Genomic DNA, 26846 nt, shown 5'->3' on the forward strand with positions numbered 1-26846 from the left:
GCCGCCGACCCTGAGTTTAGGGCAAACGAAGCGGAACGCCTGCGACAGTGTCGTCTTGCCACAAGCTTCGCTTACCCCCATTTTCTGGACAGGTGAAGGGGTGTGGATTTTTTTACTGAACAGAAGGCTCTGGCTGACGGGCGTTCTTCTCGGCGGAGGGAATCTCCCCGTCCATGAACTCACAAACGTGTAGTGCAATGAGGTCGTGCGGGGACCCCGGGACCTAGGTGCCCGAATCCCTTGGTCAAAAAAGTTGTCGCAGTTTCACCTGAAAGGCGAAGCATCAATTGCGATAGCAAACTTGTAGAGAGCTATACGGAGTAATGATATTAGCTTTATCAGCTGTATAAACTTGGACATGCAGCAGCATCGGCAACACGCAGAACTGCTGTCGACGCCATCGGCGTTTTGCCCGCGTTCGCTCAAAATGCGTGCGGCGTTGGTGACTGTTGCCGGAGCCTCTGATATAAATAGGCACTTGGTGCCGCAGCTAAACGTCGCCTCTCTTCCCTCCCCCTCCCCCATGGCCTCTCGCGCGTCGGTAGAAGGCGCGTTTGCTCTACATATATGGTGATTGTAAAGGAGAAAAGAGACGCCTACTTCTGCAGCCCTTAAGCGAGCACGGCGCAGAACGCGCGTTTGTTCTCCGCCGTGCGTTCACTCCCCGTGAAAGACGAGTCCCTCGCGCCCTTTCACTCGCACATACAGCGTTCGGCGCGCGGCGACGATTTCATCTCCAAATGACGTCATACGGAACCTCACGGCGACGGCGACGGCGACGACGACGGCGACGCCGACGGCAGAAATCTGCTTTTGAGTGTCCATATAGTTGCTATCGCAATAATAAAGTTGCTTCTCTCTCTCTCTCCCCGGAGCCCCGAACGGGCGGCGCGTGACATGAGCCACGCGCCCGCTTCGATTTTTAGGCAATGGCCTGTCCCTAGCGAGCAGCCGTTCTCCTCATCTTCTTCAACATCGATGCTGCTACACAACTTACGTGCACTGAAGTTGCATTTGACCCGTGCTTGCGCGGATTTTTATTAGAGACGAGTCACATGTAAGCACGTGGCGCTTCTGCCGTGGATCGAATTTTGCGGACGTTCTTCTCTGCGTATTGCTACATGGCTATATATGTTGCCGAATCACACGTTCGGCCAACCCTTCGGATCGTTTTCCCAACCGTATATGAGGAAAGAATCGGGGTACTACTCGCCGCAATCGGATAGCTTCTCGATGTACCGCTGATGTACAGCTTATGACAGTGAATTCACGTACTCGGACAAATCTATCGCCGCAGATGCCATGGTAGTCATGTCGCGAGGGAAACGTTTTGCCCACCAGCTCATCGCACACGTCTCGCACTTCACTTAGCGGACGTCCCGTGACGTTACGCTGTTTACGAAATGGAGAGGTTCATTTGATGCCACTTAGAAGCCCCGGCATCAATACTGTGATGGTTGAGTGGTTCCAGCACCAGACTTACATCGAGTGAGTTTATGCAAGTCCCCTTCGAATTGCTTTCCGATCCACATTTCGGCCTTCCACACACCTAACAGTCACCGATAAGGAGAACACCCTAAGATCTACTGCATCTATTTTTTCACGTCTTCCTGGTGCAAAACTTATACCGCACCAATTTGCACAAATATGTGCGAGGTCATCATGTCCCACAATACGACCAGCTTGGTTCAGTACAGGTATTATAAAATCTTTGCCCCTCCACAGTTTCAGCTGCAAAGTGGTTGCATACGCACTATTCAATGCAACAGAGCAATGTCGATTGAGCGCAAAGTCATATGTCCTTAAAACGCAGAGCTACAGCGACTGTATCCCAGCAGGAGCGTCATTTAGTATTTCACGTCACGTATCACAACTTCCAAGTATTGGCAGCGAATGTTATTCAGAGAAAACTAGTCTGATAAGTACGAGGAAACCCTCCTGCATGCTCCTTTCTAGAGAAAACATTGCCAGCACATCACTGAGCGAAAGGAAAATGACACGTGGAGAAACGGAAGCATCGCAAAAGAAAAAGTCAAGGTTTTCAGTTATTTCGTTGCAGTCCGGTTTTGGAGGCATTTGAAAATGTGTTGCTCAACGTCAGTGGAATTCGTTAGAAGTGCATTGCCATATAATTCAGCCACTTATTAAATGCAAAACTAGTTGGAACTGTGAATCTAATTTTCAATGCGGCTGAGCAAATTTCGAAAGGGTACGCATGTGAGTGCGTGCATACACCTTTGAAGCGGTAACCGTGCTGCATATAAAAGCACAATATTTTTTGGTGACATGAATAACTAAGGAGAATACTGGTACCAAGAGATATTGCCGACTACTCCTTCTTGCATGAGAAACATGGATACTACTGAAAAATGTGAAATATTGATACCACAAGTCACGTGAGTCACAAAGGTGGCCTCGTATGACCTCCAGCAGTCTCCTCCAGCATTCAGCGTAGTTTATGTAAGACACTTCGAAAGTGCTTTCCAATCCACATTTCGGCCTTGCACACACCTAACAGCCGCCGATACGGAGAGCCCCCTAAGATATACTGCATCTGTTTTGTTACGTCTTCTTGGGGCAAAAGTTATACCGCACTAATTTGCACAAATTTGTGCTAGGCTGTTCTGCCCTACAGTACCACAAGCTTGACTGATACAGGCATTACGAAATTAATGTTTGCCCCCTCACAGTTTCTACTTCAAAATGGTTGCACACGCACTATTCAGTGCAACGGAACGCTGTCGATTGGGCACAAAATCATGTCATTAAAGCGCCAAGCTACAGCGTCTGTAGCCCAGCAGCAGCGTCATTTAGTATTTCAGGTCACGTATCATAACTTCTAAGTATTGGCAGCCAATGTTATTAAGAGAAAACCAGTCTGATAAGTACGAGGAAACCCTCCTACGTGCTCCTTTCTAGAGAAAACATTGCCAGCACATCACTGAGCGAAAGGAAAATGACACGTGGAGAAACGGAAGCACAGCAAAAAAAAGTCAAGGTTTTCAGTTATTTCGCTACATTCCGGTTTTATAGGCACTTGAAAATGCGTTGCTTAACGACAGTAGAATTTGTTAGAAAGGCATTGGGGATATAATGCAGCCACTTACGAAATGCAAAACAAGTTCGGACTGTGAATCTGTTTTTCAATGGGGCTAAGCAAACGAAAGGGTACAGCAGTCCATTTGAGTGCGCACATATACCCTGTAAGCGGTGACCATGTTGCATACATGTGCATAATATTTTTTGTTGACTTGAATAACCAAGGAGAATATTGGTACCATGAGACAGTGCCGACTAGTTCTTCTCGCAGGAGAAACATGAATGGCATAGAGACATGAGAAATACGGATACCACAAGCCACATGAGTCACGAAGGTGTTTTCGTACGACCGCCAGCATTCATGTCCTTAGTTTCGAAAATATTGGTGCTAGAAATGTCAGGTTAATAATAGCCATAATGCGCATGCATATTTTTTATTGTCAGCGTGTATTATGCCTTTATGTTACGTATGCAGTCACCTCATATACGTTAGATTATTAACCATTATTTTGTTAATTCTAATTTACATGTGAAGCAAGGCGAGCATTTACTAAAAGCTATCTGGACGACATTGAACTAATATTTTTTTCAGCAGTCCAAATCCACCTTCAGTAAGTACTCTGCGTAAGCGCGTGTGTGTATGATGATGTACACGTGCACTCGTGTGTCCACGCGCGCGTGAAAGCATATTAACAGTTGTGAAGTACGGCCGAACAGGCTGCCCTATTTCTTACATTACTCTAGCGTTAAAACAAAGCATTACCTGAGCTATAGTGATAGAATGCTTACACTTGGAAGAGTGAAAAAAAAGTGAATAACAACGCAACAGTTTTTGTTAATTTTGTTAAGTTACAGGGCTTTGTAGATGGAACGAGAAATTGGGGATCAAGCTTAACTGATGGTATATTCTAGATGAGCAGTTGGAGCTGAAAACCCAGCTCTGGAGCGACAGGGAAGTAGATAGAGAGATTTTGTAAGGAAATTGGAGGGTATAATGTTGGTTGGGCTGATTCGGGATAGACAATCGGAGGCATCCAGAAAAGGTCGTTGTACCACGGAAGGCTTAATTAGGGTGATGATAATGATATTAGCTGTAATTCCTAAGCCTGCGACTGTTCTGGTGTGTAAGATTGAGCTCCTTTGCAGATGATCTCTTGTCGAAGAAGTGACTAAATCTATTTCAGCCGCATTCGATGACATGAAGTGGTTTCCACTAACTATTATGTCGCTGAGCGCGTATTCATTTGCATACACAGTCGTAAGCGAGTTTCTATGAGCGTTCATATTTTTTGCATTCAGGTATATGCACTGTTGAGTGGCCTCTACGTTTGCGTGTATGAGAGAGAGAGAGAAAATGATAAATGAAAGGCAGGGAGGTTAACCACTACTGAGCCCGGTTGGCTATCCTACACTGGGGGAAGGGAAAATGGTAGAGAAAGATTAAGAGAAGAATGGAAAGTCCGCTGTGGATATCGCCGACGTAGCAACAGATCTCTGCTCTATCACTAACGGTCACTCAGTCCGGTTCACAGACGCTCACTCAATCCGGTAGTTTTCGAAAACCGCAGCAGCGCTTTTGTGGCCTATTTGTAGCTGCGATATTCGAGGCCATGGTCCCATGATCTCGTTCAAGGTGAATGGTTTTTATCCAGCTGATTTAGAGCTGTGCACATGTGTGTATGTATCGCTATATCTGTATCTCTATATCTAGTGTTTCGTGTAAAAAAGTGGACAAACGGCCTTTGATAGACACCAGCCCTTCCTTTGAAGAGGACTGCTCTTCCTCACATCAACTGTTTAGGGTGAATGCTGTTTTAACACAATAAAGCGTCAAAGAGGCTTGAAAGATACGACTACCTACTTTGATGAAACACCATTCCGTGCTCTGGGACAGCGTCTACAGTGGCTGGAAGCTTGAGAAATATCACCAAAACTGTTCAAAGCGCGAGAGTGGCTTGCTAGTGGCAGGATGTGAGCGTTTACTTTATCAACATGCCCTTTCTTGCCAGACAGAAACCCTAAAGCAACAAGCACATAAAACGAAAGGTTTAATTGACGCATGCTTTATGTGAACGGGAACGCGACCGATGATTCGATGAGGTGGGAATGACAGTTGTTGTGAGCAACAGTATGTTTCAGCTAGCTCACGTGAAGAATGCCGGGTTAGCAGTGTTAATAGGGTTATATTATGAGGCCGTTTGCTGAGATTATGAGAATGATGTAGAATATATTCACGCACCGAAACAGAGTACACTGATCAGTTGCATTACACGAGAAATGCTGCAGCTGCAATACAAGAGAAACTTTAGTCGAAGCTACCAAAAACCTAAAGTTTAACATAACAAAATATTTACGCGAAGCGCCAGAAGAAAGACCAAATAAATTTATTGTTCATTGAATCGATTCAAAACCTTTCGAATTCTGAGTGGAACGTTTACTGCAACGTTACCTTTCCTTATACCTGTCTCTTCCAGGAACTTCATTAGGTGTCGGCGCCACGGCAAAGACAGGAATAACGTCTTTTTTTTTACATCTTTTTTGTGTTACGTTCATTGTTCAGCATAAATGCAGCATCGTTCTAGTTTAACTGTAGGCAATTAAGAATATACAGAACAAAATCCCGACACACAACATGCGTCTGAACCAAAGTACAACCAGTGTTTTTGCAACAGGCTTGAAGTGGAAGAGATAGCAGACGGTGCCACGCAGATTGAAAGTATTATTAAAGAAATGAGCAGTCACAGTCATCTAGTTTATCACCCGTAACCTAACCCCATTGCTAGCTGACGAGGCCTCTTGCCCACTACAGCAGAAAGTGTCAGGGACACCACCATTGTATGGACGCTGAGGTCAAAGCTAGCAGGTCGCCTTCGGAGTATTAAGGCCTGCCTGTACAATGCGAACAACTGTGCCATAGCTTCTAGCACTGTTCAATGCAGACTATATATCGGTTACCTTTGTCATCAATAGGTCATGAACGTAACGCAAACTACGCGAAGCACTCAAGAACGGCCTTGGCGAAATGGAGCCATGCTCTGCAATTTGCGACCTGTTGTCTTGCATGTAATGCGCACAATCATAGGGAACAGCCTCGTGTATAACCTTGTGAGACAATGATATAGTGTACAGAAAAGAATACAGAGGTTTTTCTTTTCTTTTTTCAGTGGTAAATTAGAAATCTGCAAGAGAATAACAACGATCTTTCGTACCATATGCTGTGTGAAGGCACACGTTTATACACCAGACCAGAACATCGTAAATCATCAAACGTGACAGGCATTTGGATATGAGAGCTGCATTGCTTCTAATTTGTTCTCACCATTTGTTAAGCCACGGATCAACAGTGATACTCCTTCGAACTAAACAATGAATTGAGTCTGAGAGTCAGTACGCGCCACGTCACAAAAAAGTTTGCGCATTCAAAATAATATCTCATATGTCGTCTATGGCTTGAAGTAGCGTTCACAAACGCCTATTCCATCCTCGTGAGAATGACCAGCTGTTCCGAATGTAACGCTTGTGGCAGCTAAGATACGATTGCGAACGTTCCGTGCAATTGCACTCGTTTCAGTGCACAGTGAAAAGGGTTCTGCACCACGCTTCGACAAGCTTCACAACCGTCCCCTTACGGAAAACAGATTTCTTTGATCCTGGTCCCAACCTTCGTCAGCCCGTCCTTGCTCTAAAAACGCAAGTGTTTTTTTTTTTTTTTTTAAGGACATCGTGAGCTCAGAAAGAGACACGTGCATTGCTGCAGTTCCTGAAGTCGACCGACCTCCGTGACCGACTGTAGTCTCTATGTGTACTTTCGGGTTGACGCACCCTCAACGTCCTCTCTCCTTTTTTTCTTCCTAACCGTTAAGTCCCCTCCCCCTGCTATGTATAGGGTAGCAGACCGGACGTGCGTCCGGTTGACTTCCCTGCCATTTCTTTCTGTCATCTCTCTCTCTCGCTCCTAAAAGCATGGGAACCGAATCAAAGACTGTACAGTCGTTGTCAATAGCCTTCCTCGTGCTAGTGCTTGATTTAGTGTTTGTGTTTCAGCATAACGGTGGAGTGCATAAACATTAATATTACATGAAATTACAAGTTTTGACCTCTGTGGCGGACAATCATGAACACTGCATGATATTACACGCTGTGCAGGATGAAAGTAAACATAATTGTACGCATCGCCGATGTATAGCATTCATTCAACTGTTTCAGTAAAGCTTCAGTTCTCATAGATTTCAACATCTGCGTTAGACCTGGAGTTTTATTTCTATCTTCTTTTCTCCTCATATTTTCTGCCTGTTTCCCTTCCACGTGTCGATCGTAGCCAAACGGACAGTTATTCTGTTTGTTCTTTTATAACTGCACCCAGATATTTTGTCTATCCGCTCGGCCTTTCATCTCCTATTTCTCCCTCTCTTCCAAAGTAACACTTAAAGGCGTATACCGAGGCCCATTCTGATAAGTAAAATTTACTCGTGAACTGTGCTTATAGCTTGGTGCTATGCCACATTGCTCTGATTTTACAGAGCATTAACAGGCCCTGTAGATGGGCAACTGTGTCGTAGCTCTCTAACATTATGGGCGGGTAATCATCATTTCACTCTATAACTGTATATCGAGAACTTAATATTTCGTGCAAAATTCACACAATGCGCACTTTCGAGGGTGCTTTATGCATGGTTAGTGAAATCAAGTCAATTTTTATTTCCAACATCGAGTCAGGGGCACCTTAGCCAAAAGATGTCACAGACATCTGAGAGTGCCCAGAGACCCTACAGTCAGCAGCATGTCTTGGAGAACATGAAAGATATATGGAGGCTAGTGATAAGATCATGCATAAAAGCTTTCTTTAAAATTGTGAATAAAACAGGAAGAGCAACATAAATGAAGACACTCATGAAGGACATAGTGAACACATATACATCGTCGATCAGCGTTATTGTCCAACGTTATCGGCAACGAACAGCACGGCTTTGGTCTATTGCGGAAGTGTGTAACGAGCAGGTCAATAGCAGGGCGATACGAAGGAACACGCAATTGCGTTGCACCACCAGCACACTCACGTTAAGTCAAATTTCTCAAGACTGCCTATGTTCGAGCGTTGTGTGGGACGTCTGAATTATTTCAAATTGAATAAAAAAAAGTGTCACCATATACAGGGCAACGCGCGGTGATTGCTGCATTACGCGAGGTCGCGCGTTCGATTCCCGGCCTAGGCAGTCGCATTCCGTTGGGGACTGTCTGCAATTTGTTCATGCGCTTAAGTTTATATACTCGCTAAAGAATCTCTCAGGTGGTTAAAATTAATATTTATCCCTCTATTATGGTGCCTTCATATAGCAATTTGCAGCTTGCAGGCAGTCACTTGAGAACAACTATTATCATTAACGTAGCAGCAAATACACACATACGCAATCAATAGCCTTGCGCCTTGTTCTACGGAACAGCACACCGTTTTCGGAAAGCACATATAAAGAGTAGAAACTTCGAGAAAACGAGTGTCGTCCGGACGTGCGTCTGGTTGACCTCCATGCCTTTCCTTTCTTCTGTTTTTCCTCCTCCTCCTCCTCCTCCTCCTCCTCCTCGAGAAAACAGTTTTTTTAAACGTTTAACATATAGCCAGAGGTGCTGTGCCTCTTCGAAGGCGACAACGTGTGATCATGACCGAACTTTTTTTCAGAGAAACACATGAATTATTTTTCTGTTTTATTCGTTTTATTTCTACAGTTTCCGGCCTGAAAAAGTGCCGACATACGGTACTCCTGCGTCCAGGTATGCAAAGACGTCATACTATTGGAAATACAACTTAGAATTTATGCGTTTTGATGCACGACAAAGCATGGCAGGGAAACAAACTTAAGAAATTTGTTCGAGTTGACGCGCATAACCTCCCGGAGGTAATGCGAGGCGGCTGCGAGTCCTCGCTCCCGGAGCGAATCCTCGTAATGCGAGTCCTCGCTCCCGGAGGTAATGCGAGGACTTCTCACTCTCACTCACGAACGAGCCGTTTCCTCACACAAGTAGACTATTGAGGTATTAACGGCCGCAGCATCTGAAGCGGGGCTTTTCGCCGAAGACGACGGCGATGACTGGAGCACTAGGATAGAACATTCTTTGCCCCGAGGTTAAATGGGTACTAACGCCTGTTTTCAAAATTGCTGAATCTCTACCACGCGTTTCAAGCAGGCAAAATGATGACACTTTGGAAATGTTAAGTTTGACCATGACACAAGTCAAAGATTTCGTATCAGTACACACTATTAATTCGAAGATACTTTGAAATAAGTCACCTCACTGCCGACCTCCACATGTTACATATCTGCTGATACGGATGCATAAAGCAGGGAGATTTCGGATAGAGAGAAAACTAATGGCGGACAAAGATGTGATTCCGGCGAAAATTAGAGCAAACTGCGCCAGGTAACTGCTCTCAGAGGTTCAGCTAACTCTGCACGTACTAGTCTAGAAATAGTTGTGTGGAGTGGATTTGTACCAACCACACCTCCCTCTGAGGTGTACATCATCTTTAACAGTCATTGCCTCTGTCGCTACACGGATTCCTTTTGTCCAGTCAACCATACTGAAAGTCAGCAGTTATGCTGCAAGCGCGCAACTTGCTCGAACCTCGCAAATTTTCTGAGGATTTATGACAAATTCATCGAATGAAGATGCACGCTACGCCAGGCTATATATATATATATATATATATATATATATATATATATATATATATATATATACATACATACGTCACTCCATACGCAAAACGGCATTCGTTCTTGAAGGAATGCTTGCTAGCGCGTGTCCTTTCACATCGTGATAATTATTCGCCATCGCTACTTCGTGTATCATCATCACCACTACCACCAGCACCATCTTCATTAGTTTGAGTTAAGTTTATTGCAAAAAAAAAACCTTCCCAACAGATTTCTAATTGCACCTGTCGTGCGTGAACTGCACCTTGAATTTTCCAATCGAACCGCAACGTGTGTCCTCTGCAACCGTCAAGTGCGGTGGACTTACTATCGCTGCAATGACTCTGCAAGCACCGCAGCGATAATACAGTTTTCTTTTCGATCACTTCAATATACGGCACCCGAAGTTGCACGCTTCGCGACCACCAAGGCACGTGCACCAAGGGGAAATTGTTTGTAATGCATCTAAACCGTTTCTTAATCGCTGACATAATTGTCACATCTATTATTTATTTTCATGCTAGCGGCACAGAATTCCTTAATGTTCATACGAACCATTTCTCGAGAGCAAATAAACAGATTATATTTCGTGATTTTAGCTCAATGCGATTCATGACTTCAAAAGTTGTTCACAACTACGCCTGCGTACACCGGCAATCACATTAATTTAAACACAAAGGATGTTGCACAGAAAGGAACTGAATGAATGGAAGCCTAATATATGAAGTAAACAAATTTACAAAACAGCCAGAGTGGTGATAACAATCTTGAAATGTGAAATTGTGCTTCTCTACTCAGGTATGAAATAATATGTCCTGTATATAATTACAGGAACAAAAGAGAGAACCGGTCGAACGTGCAAGTCACGAAAAATTACGAAATGTGCCTCCGCCTTCTGACAAGCATTCCTTGCGGCGTCAGCCAAGCGCACAATGCCAAGCTTATCGAAAACCTGCGGCGTTTCTTTCTTGCGGCTCGACTGTCCTTTGGAGAGCCGGACGCCGCGTGCCTGCTTTTCCTGCAAGACTGCCCAACTGGGTAGCCACTTCCTCGAACTCTCTCTCTTTTCCCTCCCCTTATGCAACCCCGGAAACGACACAAAAACAGCCCGCTTCTTCTTCTTCATTCCTCCAGTTGCCGATTCTTTGCCGGCAGCCAGCCTCGAACCACACGCCAGCGAGAGCAATCTCCCCTCTCACGCTAGTCAAATGCATCGGCACCGTGCAACGCTGAGAAGCGCATATAAGGGCGGCTACACGGAACCCTCCCTACCCGTTTTCTGCCGAGCTGCGAGTTTGCATTGGCAGCGTTACGTACGCACACACGGCTTCTTTGAGAACACCTTGCGAATACTGACATTCTCTTTCGTCCAGCTTTCTCTCGCTACAGTTTGCTCACGACCTGACGTTTGCTGCCATTCCCGCGTACGTATGCTCAGGGTAGGCAGGACGGAACCGGCATTAGATTGTGGCTGTCCAGGAAAGTACGCATCCACAGCGCCAAATAGCGAGTGAAACTTCTTCCGTTTTGTGTCTTCTTCTTTCTTTATATTAGCTGAAGCGGCCACACCATCATCTTTGGCTGGTTTGAAGTTGTCAAGAGCGTGGCGAACGTTAAACCGTTCCCCATAAGGCGGGCCAGACAGTTACGCGCGACTCGCGGAAGTCCGGGCGCCGAGAGAGAAATGAAAGGCAGGTTTCTCTCGGAGTGGACCGCGGGGCCGCAACGCAGAAAGGAACTAAGGAACTGTCAAAAGGCGGCTCGCCGGCCAGGCGCTATTTGCAGTAACCTGGAAACGATGAACCAACTCAGCGAGGAGACAAGCAGTGTGGGAGGGAAAGCTGCACGCGCCCGCAGTGTAGACGCGATGCTGAAGAAAATGAGGAATAAAGCGAGAAATAGATTCCATTTTGGAGGGCGGAATCGCTTTGGCAGTAATATTTATGTAGGTCCACAGCTGGCATCCAGAGATGGGCTGTCTTCCTTGCCTGTCTCAGAAATGGGTATATGGGCTTGTCTCAAGAGACCGAAGGAAGTCCTCTTTTGGTTTATAGTGGTCGAAACCTTATGCGTGATAGTTGCTAGGCCAAAACAAAGATAACTTCACTTATATTATTTCCAATACTATGTGCGACATTATACGCGCGGGTTTCGCAAAACTTAAAAGTAAGGTTTTTGAGGTCTACAGAGACGAAGCTTGCATGTACTGAAGATGTGTTTATTTCGCCAGGGGGAGGTAGGGGGGGGGGGGGGGGGCTCTGAAAAAAATAAGTATGGTGATGGCGTCACGTAGCATTAGCACAAACTTGTACTTTATATCACCGCAACTATTTCGATATCACCTTGATTCGTTCGATCAGAAGAAATGTTCAACAGGAAGGCCGCTTCGTATACATATTCACGTCTTAAGCTGCGACCCCCACGTCGCAGGAAATTCCTGCTTGAAAGCAATTTTGGCATTCCTGGTCATATTGTAGACGAGTGTGCGCTAAAGCTTGGAGTAATCGTGAGACTATGCCATTAAATTTCTTCTCAAACGCAGAAGACGGACATCCATATTCTGACGAGTCGCAAGCTGCGAAAATTGCGATTAATATTTATACATGTAAATAATGACATTGAACCCTAATATTCATTGCGTAAATTGTTAATTACATGCCCGAACTTTGTCAAGAAACGTAATGCTTTCGGAATGGTCGAAAAATGCTCACGTCCTCAGGACTTGTAGAATACATGGTTTGTCTCCTCCATTATTAATTTACGTCCATTAGTCCTTAGTTTTTACGAAACATTAGAAAATGAAAGCATGATAGAGTCATTTATGAACCCTTTAGACGCGGATTGGAACTCATGCTTAGAGTAAAAATACTCATTTTGATTCTCAAGTTCTAAGAAGCATTTTGTAATGAGAATGTACAGTTTAACCATCCCGCCAGCTCTGTCTGTTATCAGAGCAGATGGTAATATGCTAGCCAATTCAGGATTCTACAAAGGGCCTACTTATGGTTTACATAAGTAGGCCAGTTTACATTCCTTTCGGTGGCTGTCCCGCCTGCATTCAGCTTGGTTATGCGTCTGAGTATGTTTTCGCAAGAGAGACTCTCTTTTGTATGCCACATCACTTTACTCTGTGAGGACTTTCCTTTGTTCTAGCTGAACACTTAGAGCAGGAGCAAAAGGTGTGCTTTGCTTTCGCTACGATCAGGTTGCGAATCGAGCTCGCACTGGTCGACCGGTCATAACTTGGCTCGCTTACAATTCCCCCCACTTCGAAGAACACCACACTGGATGGAGAGCACGAGCTGCCTCAGCAACGCCGGCAGCAGCCGGCTTTAGCATCCGTCTCACGACCTCCGATCGCATGGCATACGCTCGGGGCGCCGTTCGATGCATATGTATGCTCGCAGGACGTGAGCGGAGTCGTTGGAAGCACCTCGGGTCACGCTGGCTGGAGAGCGCCGATGTAAAACTTCGCCAAAATAAAATAAAAAACAATGAAAAAGGAAAGCGCGAAGAAATAAGAGCACAAGAAAGAGCTCCACGACAAGAATCGTGTACGGACGTACGGCGGCATCGCGGGAAGGCAGCGGTGCACAGCCGACGAAGCTTATGTACCGCTTCCTGCCGAGTCCCTCGCCAGACTAGTTCCCCAGGAGGAGCCCGGGCACCCGTTGCGTCACCTTTGGCCCGAAGCACGCCGGGGTCCGGCGGTGGCGGTGGTGGCATTAATCATTGCGAAAAAGAACGACGATGCGTTCGCTTGCCCCTTTCTTTTTCTTCCTTTCTTTTCGCACCCAAATTGTTTCAACGGGGAAAGAAGAACGCGTGCCACTTACGCCACGCGACCACTCGGCTCGCTCGACGACGGCAAGGCAGCTTGCCTCGATCGTGTGGCGGCCGCACGGCCAAAGGGTGTCATCGGCGGATTGCCTGCCTGGCTGCCGGCTTCCTTCGCCGTGGCCGGTTTCCCGCTCGCGTAAAGTCGAGTTAACGGCGGCCGCCGTGCGCTCCCGCTTGCAACACCGCCGCCATCTCGTCGAGAGCTGCGTTCGCTCGTTCGGCGCTTTGCCTCGGAAGAGCCCGCAGAGTTTTCTCTGCGCACGAATTTGCAGGCGCTGCCTGCTCCCCGACTACAATGCGGTCACGGCATTGCCGCCTCCTCTTCAGAGGGTCAGAACACGTCGAGGTTGCACGCAACGGTTGCGGGCTGTTGGGGCGGCAGAACTCACGAGGGCCAGTGTATGCACACACTCGGGCTTCGGAATTTCTCACGCTTTCGCAATGGGTAGATGGATAGGTCGGTGCGTTGACGGAGCCATTGAAGGCCGTTCACGTGCTCCTCTGCGACTGTGATTATGCATGCGCAGAGCGAGCATTGTATGTTATCTTCACTTCGTCATGTTGTGCGTGCATAATCGAAGACGAAGCGTTGTTCAGGGGGTCTGTTTGCTGGGTGGTCAGTACAGTTCAGTTAATATGTCGCCAATGGACTGTCCCTCATTCCCCGTGCTGGAAGATAATGGACAGCACGTCCACCAGCAAGAACTGATGATTGTGCGTGCCTTTCTTGTAATGTTACATTTTGTTAACGTCTCTTTAATGAATACGTTGTTTCTTATTCGGCCATGATCCTACTTTATGCACGAGGAGTCCAGCGTATCATTATTAGAGCGACGCTTTCTTTGCCTCTTCCCCGGGGTTTAGCATTAGTCGTCGTTTTCGCATCGAATATATTTGTGGATATATATAGGCAACTTGAGCCACTCGGTGTGTGTGCCGAGGGAACAGCTGGGTATGTGCCTGTATAGACAACTTGCTGCTTGCTGCTGTCTGGCCTAGTAAACATCTTGGGTCACTGGATTCGTGTCACTGGGTATCTACCCGAACAGACAACATCAGCCCAAGGAATGTGCAACTAGGTTGTGCCACTATCACTGGCCTTTTTTGGCCAATCCCACATAATGAATGTGTCACTGTGACACAAGGGATTTGTATTTAGATATGTGTCGTACTTGACTGTGCCCTATACCTCTCATCAACATTCTTCCCTCGAAAAGAATCATACATCGCAGACAGACAGCTGAAGCAGACAGCTAACAGCTACATGCTGTGTTGTCTGCAGGCTGCATACTGCATAACAGCTAGAGGCTACGCTCTGGTCATGCGCTGTGGCTGCTACCTCGCTAGCTCAAACAAGCTTCGCTTCGCTTAAGATTTCAACATTGCGCTGGATTTACCTGTTTCTTTCTCGTACGAAAAGGACATGCCAAGAATTTTATACAGAATGTGATAGCGGCCATGACAGTGAACAATGTTGGTGAGAGAATGTAACAAGCGGCATTTATAAGCTGGGAATGCGATGACTATATGAGAAGTTCCATGTCATAGGAATGATGGATGCTCATAATCTGCCTTTCCCGAATGCTGAATTTGAGCTAGATATGTATATACAAATCGGTGAGAAGACGTGTTGGATCTCCAGTAAACGAATGATACATATTAGTGGTACGGAGCTGCTATGCCACTGATGGCTCCTGCCATGGCGCAGTGGGAAGCGGACCATAACGCACGTTGAAACGAATTGCTTAAAATACATCATAAGTCACAAGGTGTCAAAGTAATAATATGGTGCTTTAATTAGTTTCTTGGACTGTTTGAAGAAAAAGAAAACTCCGCTGACTAAGCACCTTCAGTTCCTTTGAGGATGAAATTTTGGACTGCGATTATCTCGCACAGCAGAGTATGGCATCTCAAATAAGTATAGCTAGGTCTTCCATTTCTTTTTAAGCAGAATAAATTCTCAATAAGATAAGAACCGAAAATTCGAGGGCAAGGAGTTGCATCATGTGTTTTGGTTTCTTTATAGAAAGGTGAGTTGACTAAGCAGCCTCATATCTAGAGACCGGAATATAGGTAGATGCCCATTTGTTCCGGCGAGCCAGGCCCCCACCCTTTTGATGAATGAGCAGAAATTATGTGTTAAGAAGTGGTTTAACACTGACCTTCTAGTGACTATACAAGTACCTTTTTTGTACTTTGTGTCCATATATGCCTATTCTTGCTTTCAGCACCTTAATATGCAATTTTGCGGCGCTCTTGTTTCAATAGCTCATTCGGTTACTTCTTTGCACAAGACTTGATTGCGTTGGAAGACGCTTTTTCTAATCACATCGCACCTGGCAATGACACCTAGCTAATAAGCGCTTGCGTTGTCAACGTTAGTTGAGCTTTTGAGGACATCTTGCCTTGTGCCTGACACTCGTTAGCAACAGCAGAGAAAAAGATCACCGAAAATATCCCTCTTCGGTAGTGGACACGCAACTTAATGCTACCCTGCAAGCAGATATTTGAGAGAGCATGGCACAGAATTTCCAGAAAGGTGTGCTGTAGATTGTAGCTTGCAAGTACTGTTGATTGCAGATGACGTTGCGTGTTTGTTAGGCTTAAGCGTGCAGAATGCGCTGGAAGTTTTGTCGACTGCAACTACGCGGTCCCCCTTTTCAGCACCTCCGCTCATTCAGTGGTTGTACAGGAACGCGCGCCGATGGTGGTTCATCTAAACATTGAAATAGATATGCTCTGCCCTTTTGCAACAAACTCTGCTACTCACATCCGCCCTCCGCCGTCTTTTTATTTTTAGTAAGTGCATGCAGGGAGACACATACTTCTTTGCTCCAACGTGTGATACACAGAGAAGCACTTTGCGATGAAGTCTTACTAATTCACGGAAAAAATTAAAAAGAACGATTAAGGAAGAGTTATGGAGGACAGTTCATGGGGCGTGACACAGCTATCACACCATAACACGAGTTTAATAGATCCAGTTTGTGAGATAACAGCTGTCGAAAAAGTTTCTGCAAATGTTCAGTCTGCCTTAGACAAAAATCATGAACTTTCTTTCTGCTCAAAGCAATATCAGAGGTTCTTATAGGTGAACGCTTAACAATCCTAGAGTGCATGAAGCCGTCGAAGACACGGAAATACAAGAACGCTCCATTCACCTCTGTCAATGATAAGCACTCGTTTTCAGACTACAAGCTTACTCCGAGTGAGAAAAGGCACAATCTTGAATCCGAAGATCCAGAAATGACAATCATGTGTTACTGTTCCTTTGACCTTTACAAATATTAAACGTACACTATTCAACTCGTGTTTTGTTACTGGAACATTTGTAGACTTCAGTTTATTAGGCGTGGATTGTAGTTTCTAGATCAACCATTTAGCAACCTTCCCGGCATGTATTGTGTTTGTCGTGTTTGCTCCACCTAATGCACCATTGTATTTACAGAAACTTGGCTATTAAATATGCACTACCTGTTCACAGTATCATAACCAATCTATTAAGCATGTTGACTGCAGTGCGTCAATCAACAAAATGCGGGATTGTATTTCCAGCATAGCCCCGTGAAGTGATAGCTTGCACAATATGGCCACTGCCTTTCAAGCCTCAGAAGCGAACACTACATTTCTAACCACAAAAATGGGCTGCCCTCATTCGATACATAAAATAGGCCGTGGTTTATAGTGTCTATTCCGGCCTCTATAGTGCCTAAAATGAGATTTTAAGTTCCCGTTCTAAGCGCCTAAAACCCGCATTTTAGTGCCTAAAAATCCGGTCTGTGTTCATGTCAATTCAATTGTAATCTTTGCAAATTTACACCAAGATTGTCAACATAGGCTGCAAAACTTGAAAATGAGAGAGTAAGCGCTGACGAGCTTTGTTCTTCTTTATTTTTATTTTTAGTTTTGTGTTTGTGTAATCTCACCATCTTTATTCCGCAGGTTCATCCTCCTACCATGGTGAATTATCATGTATTCAGATCTCTGATTTCAATGCATAAGTAATTTCTTGATTTAACGTGTATCCATATTTTTTAATATCACAAATAGGTGGTGTCCTTTCTTTCTGCACCTGTTCGTGCAGAGAAAGCACAATGCTTACGAAACTATAAGCACAGGATAGCCTTTTCTTTCGTAGCATTTCTCGTTTTTCGATTGAAGTTCGTGGGCTCTTAGAAAGCTTTCACTTCAAAGACGATCATTTTGTAAAGAAGTGACCATGAAAAGAAACCCTGCATGCATACATGAGTGAGCATAAGTCGGCGATCGGAACGTGCCCAGCAATATCTGCGTCAAATTAAAATTTTCGTGAGATTCCGGCTGGCTGTGGCTACCACGAGAATAATAATCGAAGCGATCATAACGATCTTAAATGACTTTTTTTTTGAAAAATTATGTTGGCACATCGTGTACTTTATACCGTGCCAATTTTGCGATTTCTCGCCTTCAGCATTGCAACAGTTCCAGTAGTTCGTGTTCGCAATAAGTATACCAGCAGAGAAGCAGCACGTGTGTCTAAGCCTTTGGCTATTAATAAACGCATAAGTCCCGCATAATCGAAACGTACGAACGCGAAGTGCATCCTTGAAGGGATGTAAATTCAACGCTTTATCGGAACTGGTAAAATGCTATCGCATAGTATCACCTGTAGTGAGACAGGCAAGGAAATGAAAAAAAAAAAAAAAACGCGTAAAGTAAACATGGAAGCTTTTCCCGCTTTGGTGCGACCCAAAAGCGCGTGTTGCGTGTGAACGCCGGCTTGAAGGAAAACCAGAGGCCGAATGTCTACATGTGCCCCACGCCGTAACGACGGCCTTGAATGAAGACTGCGACGGCCTTATCTCAAGACAATCTATAGCCAGCGTCGAAGACGTGGTCCGCCGCCTCTTGCATAACGGCGGAGAGAGCCGACGCCATAACGGTACAGCCGTATGGCCGTTAGCTTTGGAATGCCTCGCGCACAGCCACTTTAGCGGTCTGACAGGCCATGATTTTCCCCTTTTCTTGCTGCCGCATTGTGGACAGCACGTGGAACGCGTAAGGGGTTATTCTATTTCCTTCTTACAACATGCCGCTAGCGCGGAAGACGTTGGTGATCACCACTTGCATAACGGGTGGCAGTTGACGCCACAATGGGGGAGCTGTATAGCCGTTAGCTTTGGAATGTGTCGTGCCGTAGCTTTCTATCTTTTTGTTTTGAGCGATATCTTCGAAGAAATGGTCATACCAGATAATGGCACCGGCTGCTGAGATGGGGGAATTCGCGCTACTCTCATAAAGCTGGAAACGGAATTCGACGACAAAGCTCTTTTGCGGAGTTCTAAGAGGTGCTTAATATAAACCACGGCTATACGTTCTACAGGAAAGTACTTGTAGCACATTGCTATACGAACAACAGGCAAAACTAAACACGAAACCAACAAAATACCGCAGAAGTTAAAACAAAGTACGGAACGCAACTAGCTTCTTTTACGCTAGGGCCTGTTCCTGTCGTTTTGATGGGGCATTTTGAACGGCACAAAAAGATGTTTGTGGGGCGGTTTTGTTCGTTACGCTTATCTTTAGTCGCAGGATCATTAGAAGGCACGCATGTGATTTATATGTCAAACTCAATGTCTATTTTGCTCTGAGCTCCCGTGCAAATCCGTTTTGACAAAGTTCATTAACGGTTGCATTTTTATTACCAGCCTTCCTGATGCCGTTTCCAACACGGCACTATTTGAAACACTTCATGCAATGCGTTACCATAATATGGATAGACAGAGCGCACGACCTTGCATTCTTTTGCCGGGTGTATTGTCTGAAAATACCTACGCCTTGTTTTCATGAACAGATGCACTTGTGTTTCCTACATAAACATGCATGTGCGGGAATAGTAAATATACTTATTTAATGTATGGTAAACCACAGTAGAAAGCGCACAATTACAAAAGAAGCACCAACACATAACGTTTTGCACACAGCCCGATATATGAAAAGACATGATTTTGATAGGAATCTACAATTAACATAACTATTTAGGTTCTTTTCAACAACTTATTGAAACTTCTAAAGTAGTTTTAATTAGGAGAATTCAGATAACGGGATGTTTGTCAGGTTATGATACCGAAGACGATTAAGCAGAGATAGTCAGAATTACAGCGCGGAAGACTCGCTTCGGCAGCGAAACTTTTGACATCTTCAATACAATCAACCCGAATACCTAGTAGCTCATCAAGTAACACACCTCGCCCATTTGGTTGACCAATTTGTAGCCAAGTGGTCTTGATGACTCGAAATCAGCCATGCGTGTGTCAAACATAAATGCGGTAATGCTCTAGCGTTTGTGAGGAGTGTTCATCCAAGGGCCGGATGTCTACACTCAGGACCAGCAGGAAACAAGCGAAAAGAAATTAAGGTATAACATTTTCATGACACAACGTGTGATAGTAAATTTATATTTTAATGTCTTTCCTAAACACTCAAAAGCCATGCACTGGCATGCTGCTCATCACTAATCAATATTCAATGTATGACTAATGCTATTATATTTAATTGCATCAATACGTCCTCTTCCAAACATTAAGCGATGCCATTTGGTTGTGAGCCACTTGCAACATAGACCCCACAAAAATATTCGTTCCGCTTTATAATACTTTAACACAAGGCAGAGTTGCAGAACAAGATTGGCAGATTTCCTTACTACAATGAATTAGATTAACATTTGTTTACTGTAATGATTCCTTTGACGGCCCAGTTATTAGGTCAGCTGTTTGGATGTGAACGCTGGAAATTCCCATAAAGCGTGCTTAAAGTCACCGTAGAATATAGCGTAATCCTTTCTCCGTTTGTCGCCATCTCTCTGTTTTGATGGCACACACATTTTGTCGGCCAGCAGCGTCCACTTGGGATTGGGTGTACGTACGGTAACATAATCGTATAAACAAGCTTAATGTTTGAAAACAAGAAACCTATGATGTCGCAAGCGGGCAGGCACATGAGGAGAATAAAAAATAAACACTTCTTGTGATTTCTCTTCGAGTTGCATCAATTCATGGCCGCAGTAATCTACAGCTTAGCTTTTTTTTTCCTTTTTCCTGTGCGACGATAATAGACTCAGGGCCAATAGAACCACAAGTGCCTGCCAGAACCAGCAGGTTTGCGGTAGACAACGGTAGGTAGCTATCTGTACGACGTCGTGGCCTGGAGCAGGTTTATAAAAACGCTTCTTTGTCAACCGTATTCCACGCTGAGATTTTGCGCGTGTAGGTCGTACAAACTAACATGACTCGCCATCGGCAATTTTAAAGCGTGTGAAATTTTCGACAGTGCAAATTTACTAATCAGTAGAAAATAGCTTAAATTTTTTTTCGCGAGCACAGGTTATTAGTAAATGTAATTTTACCCACAAATGAAGGCAGACAGAGCACAGTCAAAGTATAAAGTTATGTCATTCGCAAACCTTCAAAGCACCCTTCTAAAAGAAATCTATGACCTCGGTCATAAAAAAAAAAAAAGCGTCAACAGTAGTAAAGAACGACGGAAACTTGAGCCTGGTTCGTAGAAGAATTTCGTTAGTCTTGAAGAAAGCGTCCATTGTCGAGATCATGCTAAGACAAATTAAGTGATCAATTTTAGCATGCTTTCGCCGGCACACATCTCGAAAGGTAGGCGGCAAGCTCTCCGACCAGACGCAATGAAAGACCTCATTTGAACACTCTGTTTAATACCATGGGTTCCTTTCACATTTTTTAAGTTGTATACGAATGACATGAGAGATTACAGGACTAATCACTAAAACGTTGGGAAAATCTGATTTACAGCAAATATATTGGCAATCGGTCTCTGGGCATGTCTCACATAATGATTCCCTCTCTTGGGCTGATCGGACCGCATGGATCGATTGCTTCGACTGGAACATGACTGCAGACGAATGTTTTCGGGCTACACCCACTTCCGAAGCCGTAACACCGGAAACGAAAAAAGAAAATCCTTATGACACAAATGTGCTAACAGGGAATGCGCGGGTAGTCGTTTGGTGCAAAACAGGTTACGCGCCCAGGACAGGAAGAGGAACTGCCGGTTCGCGGCGGCGATGGTGATCGCGGACCGCGGGGCTCCAGCATCCAGGCCGCGATATGGGAAGGAGCAACGGAGGCTTTACTCACCATGGTGCTTGCCTTGCCTTGCCGACGACTGCGGCGACTCTGTCGCGGGCCACGTCAATCCACAGAGAAAGGGTGGGAGAGGATGAGGGTTGCAGGAATCAAGACACGTCACACGTCGTTACTGGTGGTTGTCGAGAACTGGTGGAGAGGCGGAGGGGAAGGGGGAGGTTCCGAATAAGAGAAGGAGGAGGCGCTGAAGGGGGGGGGGGGGAGAGAAAGTGGGCCGAATGGTTGGTGTGGCGGCGGATTCTATTTCAGTCCGGGAGCTACGGTATGCAAATTAGGCGCCCAACGGTATCTCTCTCGCGAATTGCACGACGCTGGGCACGTTGTCGCAGCGATGGCAGGCGGGCGGGCAGTCAGCAGGCGGCAAGGGAACAACACACAAACGTCGTGTACGGCGAGCGAGCGCGTGTGCAGGCCGCCCTGCTGCTGCCGAGAGTCGAGAACGCGCTAAAGGAAGGTTGCCCCAGTCGCAAGTGGGTTTTATACGACCGGTGCTCGCATGACCTAGTGGCCTGCCCAGTTGGTCACGTGGCGTCTAGGAAGACATTCTCGCGGAGAGCGCGCCGGGAGAAAGCAGCCAATGTCCCCAACCTTCCCCCACCGCCTCCTCTCTCCGGAACGTGGGAACGTGTGCGAAGCGAAAGCGCGCGCGCGGAGCACGCGTTCGACTCCTAGGGATTCACCCTTTTTGGCAAACAGAAAGTGATAGGTGGTGCGTGTTTACCTCACTGGCTCTGAACACGGCGTGTTTTGGGAAGGGACTGTATAAGTGGCCGGCAGAGGGTGCTTCCTTCGCCAGTGGAAAGGGTTGTGCTGTGTTGACTTGCTTCGTCAAAGGGAATCTGAAAAAGAAAATAAGTTGAGCTGTATTCGTAAGGTGCGCTTCTACGATCTAAAAAAAGTCACTCTTATCGTGAGAGGAGGCTTTATAAGCCAGGAAAGACGCAAGAACGAAAGACGGGTGGCGATGCCGCCGGCGAGTTCCCGCAACACCTCACCGTGACGTCAGAGATTTTGACGGCGTCTGCTGGGCCTCGTTTACTTCCTTTCCGTAACGATGGACTACCTCGTATTTTAAGGCAACTTTAGACTGGACTTTGAAAGCTTCGAGAACTTTTGCGGAATCACAGTGGCCAAATACAAAAAAAAAAAAAAAAATTCTGAAATGATGACATCACACTGACGTACATGCACTATAGGGTTTCGGTGCTAAATTAAAAAAAAGGCTTTTATCTTCATTTTCTTTTTTAAATAACCAGCCTGTTACCGTGAAATTAACGAAAATGAAGTTTTGAAACAGTGCTTTATAAGTCTAAACTTATTTAATGTTTATCTTTAATGTCGATTTAACTTGCAGTGTAATGTATACAGCAGGCCAAAGAGCCCTTTCACTCCCTGAAAAAATAAATTATCCCGAATTGCACAACTCCGACGCCTGGTAGGGAACTCTGTTCATTAGGGCACTCACCTGGAACTTGCGCATAGCTGAAGTTATCCTCGTTCATTATTTATTTATGACCGTGACTTCTGGGCCAGAGGGCCAGCTGAGGCTCGCAGAGACCGACACAGGCAGAGAAGCACGGAGCACCACCTGTATTTGGCCGCGTTCAGGTGCTCGCATGAGCTGCTACGCAGCTCCGGGGGCAAAATATTGGCTATCCCCGTTTGCTCTCTGATCCACACCGCTCTCTTCCTGTCTCTTAACGTTCGGCCTAACATTTTTCATTCCATCGTTTTTTTTTTTTTGTGGTCCTTAACTTGTTCTCAAGATTCTTTGTTAACATCCAAGTTGTTGCCCCATATGTTGGCGCCGGTAGAATGCAATGATTGTACACTTTTCTTTTCAACGACAGTGGTAAGCTCCCAGTCAGGATTTGGCGATGCCTGGCGTATGCACTCCAACACAATTTTATTCTTCTGGAAATTTCCTTCTCATGATCAGGGCCCCTTGTGAGTAATTGACCTAAATAAACGTACTCCGTTACAGATTCTAGAGGCTGACTGGCGATCTTGAATTCTTGTTTCCTTGCTAGGCTATTGAACATTATCTTTGTCTTCTGCATATTAACCTTCAACCCCACTCTTAACTTTCTCGGTTAAGGTCCTCAATCATTTGTTGTAATTCGTCCCCATTGTTGCTGAATAGCACAATGTCATCTGTCAAGGACAGGTACCTCATGGTAAAATATACTAAACTCAAGACAAACTACATTATTATAAATTTAAAAGAAATATGACAGGTGAAACACAGAAATACAAAACAGTGCTATAGGGCATGTGATAAATAGAGCTCGGTAAGCCATTCCCTTCAGCTGTGGTACATGAAAAAAAAAAACTATCAGGGTTAGTCTTCGAAAAATAAAGTGTTAAAGCGGGACCCGATGATGTCAAGTGTGCCTTGTAGACGAAGGTGTTAAACACAAACAAGGGTAGAGCGATAACTTCTAAGTTAGCACTCGAAGTTAGTTGTATAATTTTCTGTTTAGTGTAAGAGTTCCCAGGAGCGTATTCAAGTTTTCGTCGGATAAATGCAAATTATATAAGCAGCTTAATATTTGACTGTGACTTGAAATCGTAATATCTGAAGAAACAGTTAGCGAAATACGCAAGGACGTTATCTACACATCAGTCCCAGGAAACATTGTTAGCGATTGTTTCACCTAGGTACTTTCACCTGCTGATCTGCTTTAATAGTGATTGTGCCAGCGTATGCTCAACTGAGTTCTGCTTATGCGCTGTTCTTTAAGAGTTTATTTAGTGCCAGCACCTATACATTTCTGCACATTTTGATCGCACGATTGTGAAATTTTAGTAATACATGATCATCTCCAAACAAAAAATTTGTGAGCTTGTGGAGGCGTCTTTATTCTACAAAATAAAAGGCAATCGCATCAGCACATTGCCCCGAAACACACCGGCAGTTACAGAAAGGGTGTCAATGTTGTTCCCAGATCAAATGAAAGTGTGCTTCATTGGTTAGGTAGCATTTAATTCGTAAAGTTAAAATATTGGGCGGATGAATACATCTGTTATTTTTTATCGCGGTGGATAAGTCATGACCTCTTAATTTTTCATGTACGAAGTGCGCACAACCGATTTTTCACCAGAACCACTCGCGACCACACGAAAGTTTCCATGTCGTCGCAACTCCAGAAAACCTGCATAGTGAAACATGCACTGTAATAAATCTGAGGTCTAGTGCCAGGATTTTCACATTATTAATGCGAAAGACTTAGGTGGCTCAGGGGTCGAAAAATCTGATGTCCGGTGTCATGGCACCAAAATTCATGGCGCCACCATGCCACATGGTGCCATCATGTGTTGGTGCCACCATGGTGCCACCAACAAAGGTCATGGTTTCCAGTGCCAAATTAAGATCCCACGACCTTTGGGCGGAGTCAAAGTCCCGATCTTTGGTGTTATTTAGGGCGAAGTTAATTAAGGCACAGTTAATTAAGGTTGACTTAATTAAGGCACTAGAACCTACGACCATTGGTGTTAATCAGGGCGAAGTTAATTAGGGTGCAGGTAATTAAGGTAGAGTTAAGGCACTCGAACCCAGGACCTTTGGTGGGAGAAAACAAGTAATAGGAAGTAACAACGCATTCGATTGGAAATGTCAAGTGGTTTAGTGGATGTCTCTTGAGCGCGCAGGCTTTCGTCTTCATCCTCATTAGTGCATGCTAAAGTGATTGTGAAATGTTTTTCGTCAACTAGGTATTGAGTGTTTGGTTGCCGTCATTTTGGCATCTTTCCTTCTGGTGTACCTCGCATTTTATGTTCATTCAGTATATGTGATGGCGGAACTTTTGGCCGCCATGCTCTGGCGCTCACACAAGCCATGAGAACTCAACATTTTCACAGACCTCTAGTAGTTATTGTCAGGAGCCTCTTTGTGCCACTGATTAGGCTACTGCGCTAAGCCATGCGTAATGAAAAGCTAAGCTGAATGGAAGCTGTTGTGTTGAGCCCCATGCCTGCAGCATCAGCTCGAACTCCGGTTTGGCTGTTCATCGGTGTCTAGTCTTTTATCTTTCTGTAAAATCAAAATTTTTTCACAAATAATAACGCTCGGTATATTTATTGCGAAGACGCTGAGGAAGGCTTGTGGTTCCGCCAGTGAAAGGAAGGGCTTCATGAATAGCAGGTGGAGAATTTATGCGGCTGAAGCAATTTCCTTTCTACAGACTTTAATACACCTGGTCATGCCCTTGAGACATGATGTGCTACCATCCCAACAAGCTCGTTGTCGTGGTGGTTTTCTCTACATTGCAGCTGTTGCATCATAAAGGATGCACGTTCTAGGAAAATGATTGCCGACAAGACAACCTGCAGCTTCTGCCCGGAAAGTGCAAGTGGCATGACGTGTGCTTCCAGAGACCTTCAAGCATTCTACTCTAATATTCTATTGCCTATGCGAGCTTGATGGCTCACAAAAATCAGTTACAGAATTTACCTGAAAGATCTGGTAACCCATTTAACAACGAAGCTGTTTAACCTTGGCGTTTGCCGTCATGTGTAATGCCAAAATGTGGGCCGATTCTGGGGGTAGTGCAGAAAGGGTCCTAGCGCAATGTTACATACCCCTGTGAACTAGCGAAGCTGTTTAAGCTCAAGGATGGTCCGTCGAGTGTACGCCGCATAACCTCCGCCTGGCGATGACGTCACCATGCGTCGCCTAGCAACGCTTCGCCCAGCTGCGCCGACCACGCCGAGCCTCGATATGCTCAGTGAGTCGTGACGTCATCGCGCGTGCCACATCGCTTCGCTTAGCTTTGTCGAGCCATGACGTCACCGCGTCGTGCGGAGCGGTTGCAACGACTGCGCAGAGGCAAAGCTACGCCATGACGTCACTGCGCCGACCCACGGGATATATAACTCCGCGTCACCGCCTCGGCGACGCAAAAGCCCCACCGTCTCCGCGCCGAGCACATCGCCGCGAAGATGAGGCGGCCGAAGAAGAGCGTCACTCCCGAAGAAAAGGAAGCGCGGCGCGAAAGCCGCCGCGCCGCTACTCGAGAGCGAGTGAGACGACTTCGGTCCGATCCCGAGTATCGCACCGCTGAAGCGGCGGCGAAACGTCGGCGATTCGCAGAAGATCCGGAGTTACGAGCCCGCGAAACCG

At 45.5% G+C, this 26846-nt stretch overlaps 1 protein-coding gene across 1 annotated transcript in view; it reads right to left on the minus strand.

Annotated features, from left to right (window-relative positions):
* Positions 1–22183, minus strand: part of LOC119450120 (putative protein TPRXL) — a 34902-nt gene extending 12719 nt beyond the window's left edge. Inside the window, exon 1 of the mRNA XM_037713486.2 lies at positions 21716–22183. Coding sequence (XP_037569414.1) covers positions 21716–21718 — 3 coding nt within the window. The 5' untranslated portion in view covers positions 21719–22183. The remainder of the gene's footprint in view (positions 1–21715) is intronic.
* Between the last annotated feature and the right edge of the window lie 4663 nt (positions 22184–26846).

Source organism: Dermacentor silvarum, chromosome 4 (genome assembly GCF_013339745.2).
Source record: "Dermacentor silvarum isolate Dsil-2018 chromosome 4, BIME_Dsil_1.4, whole genome shotgun sequence".
Classification (NCBI taxonomy): domain Eukaryota; kingdom Metazoa; phylum Arthropoda; class Arachnida; order Ixodida; family Ixodidae; genus Dermacentor; species Dermacentor silvarum.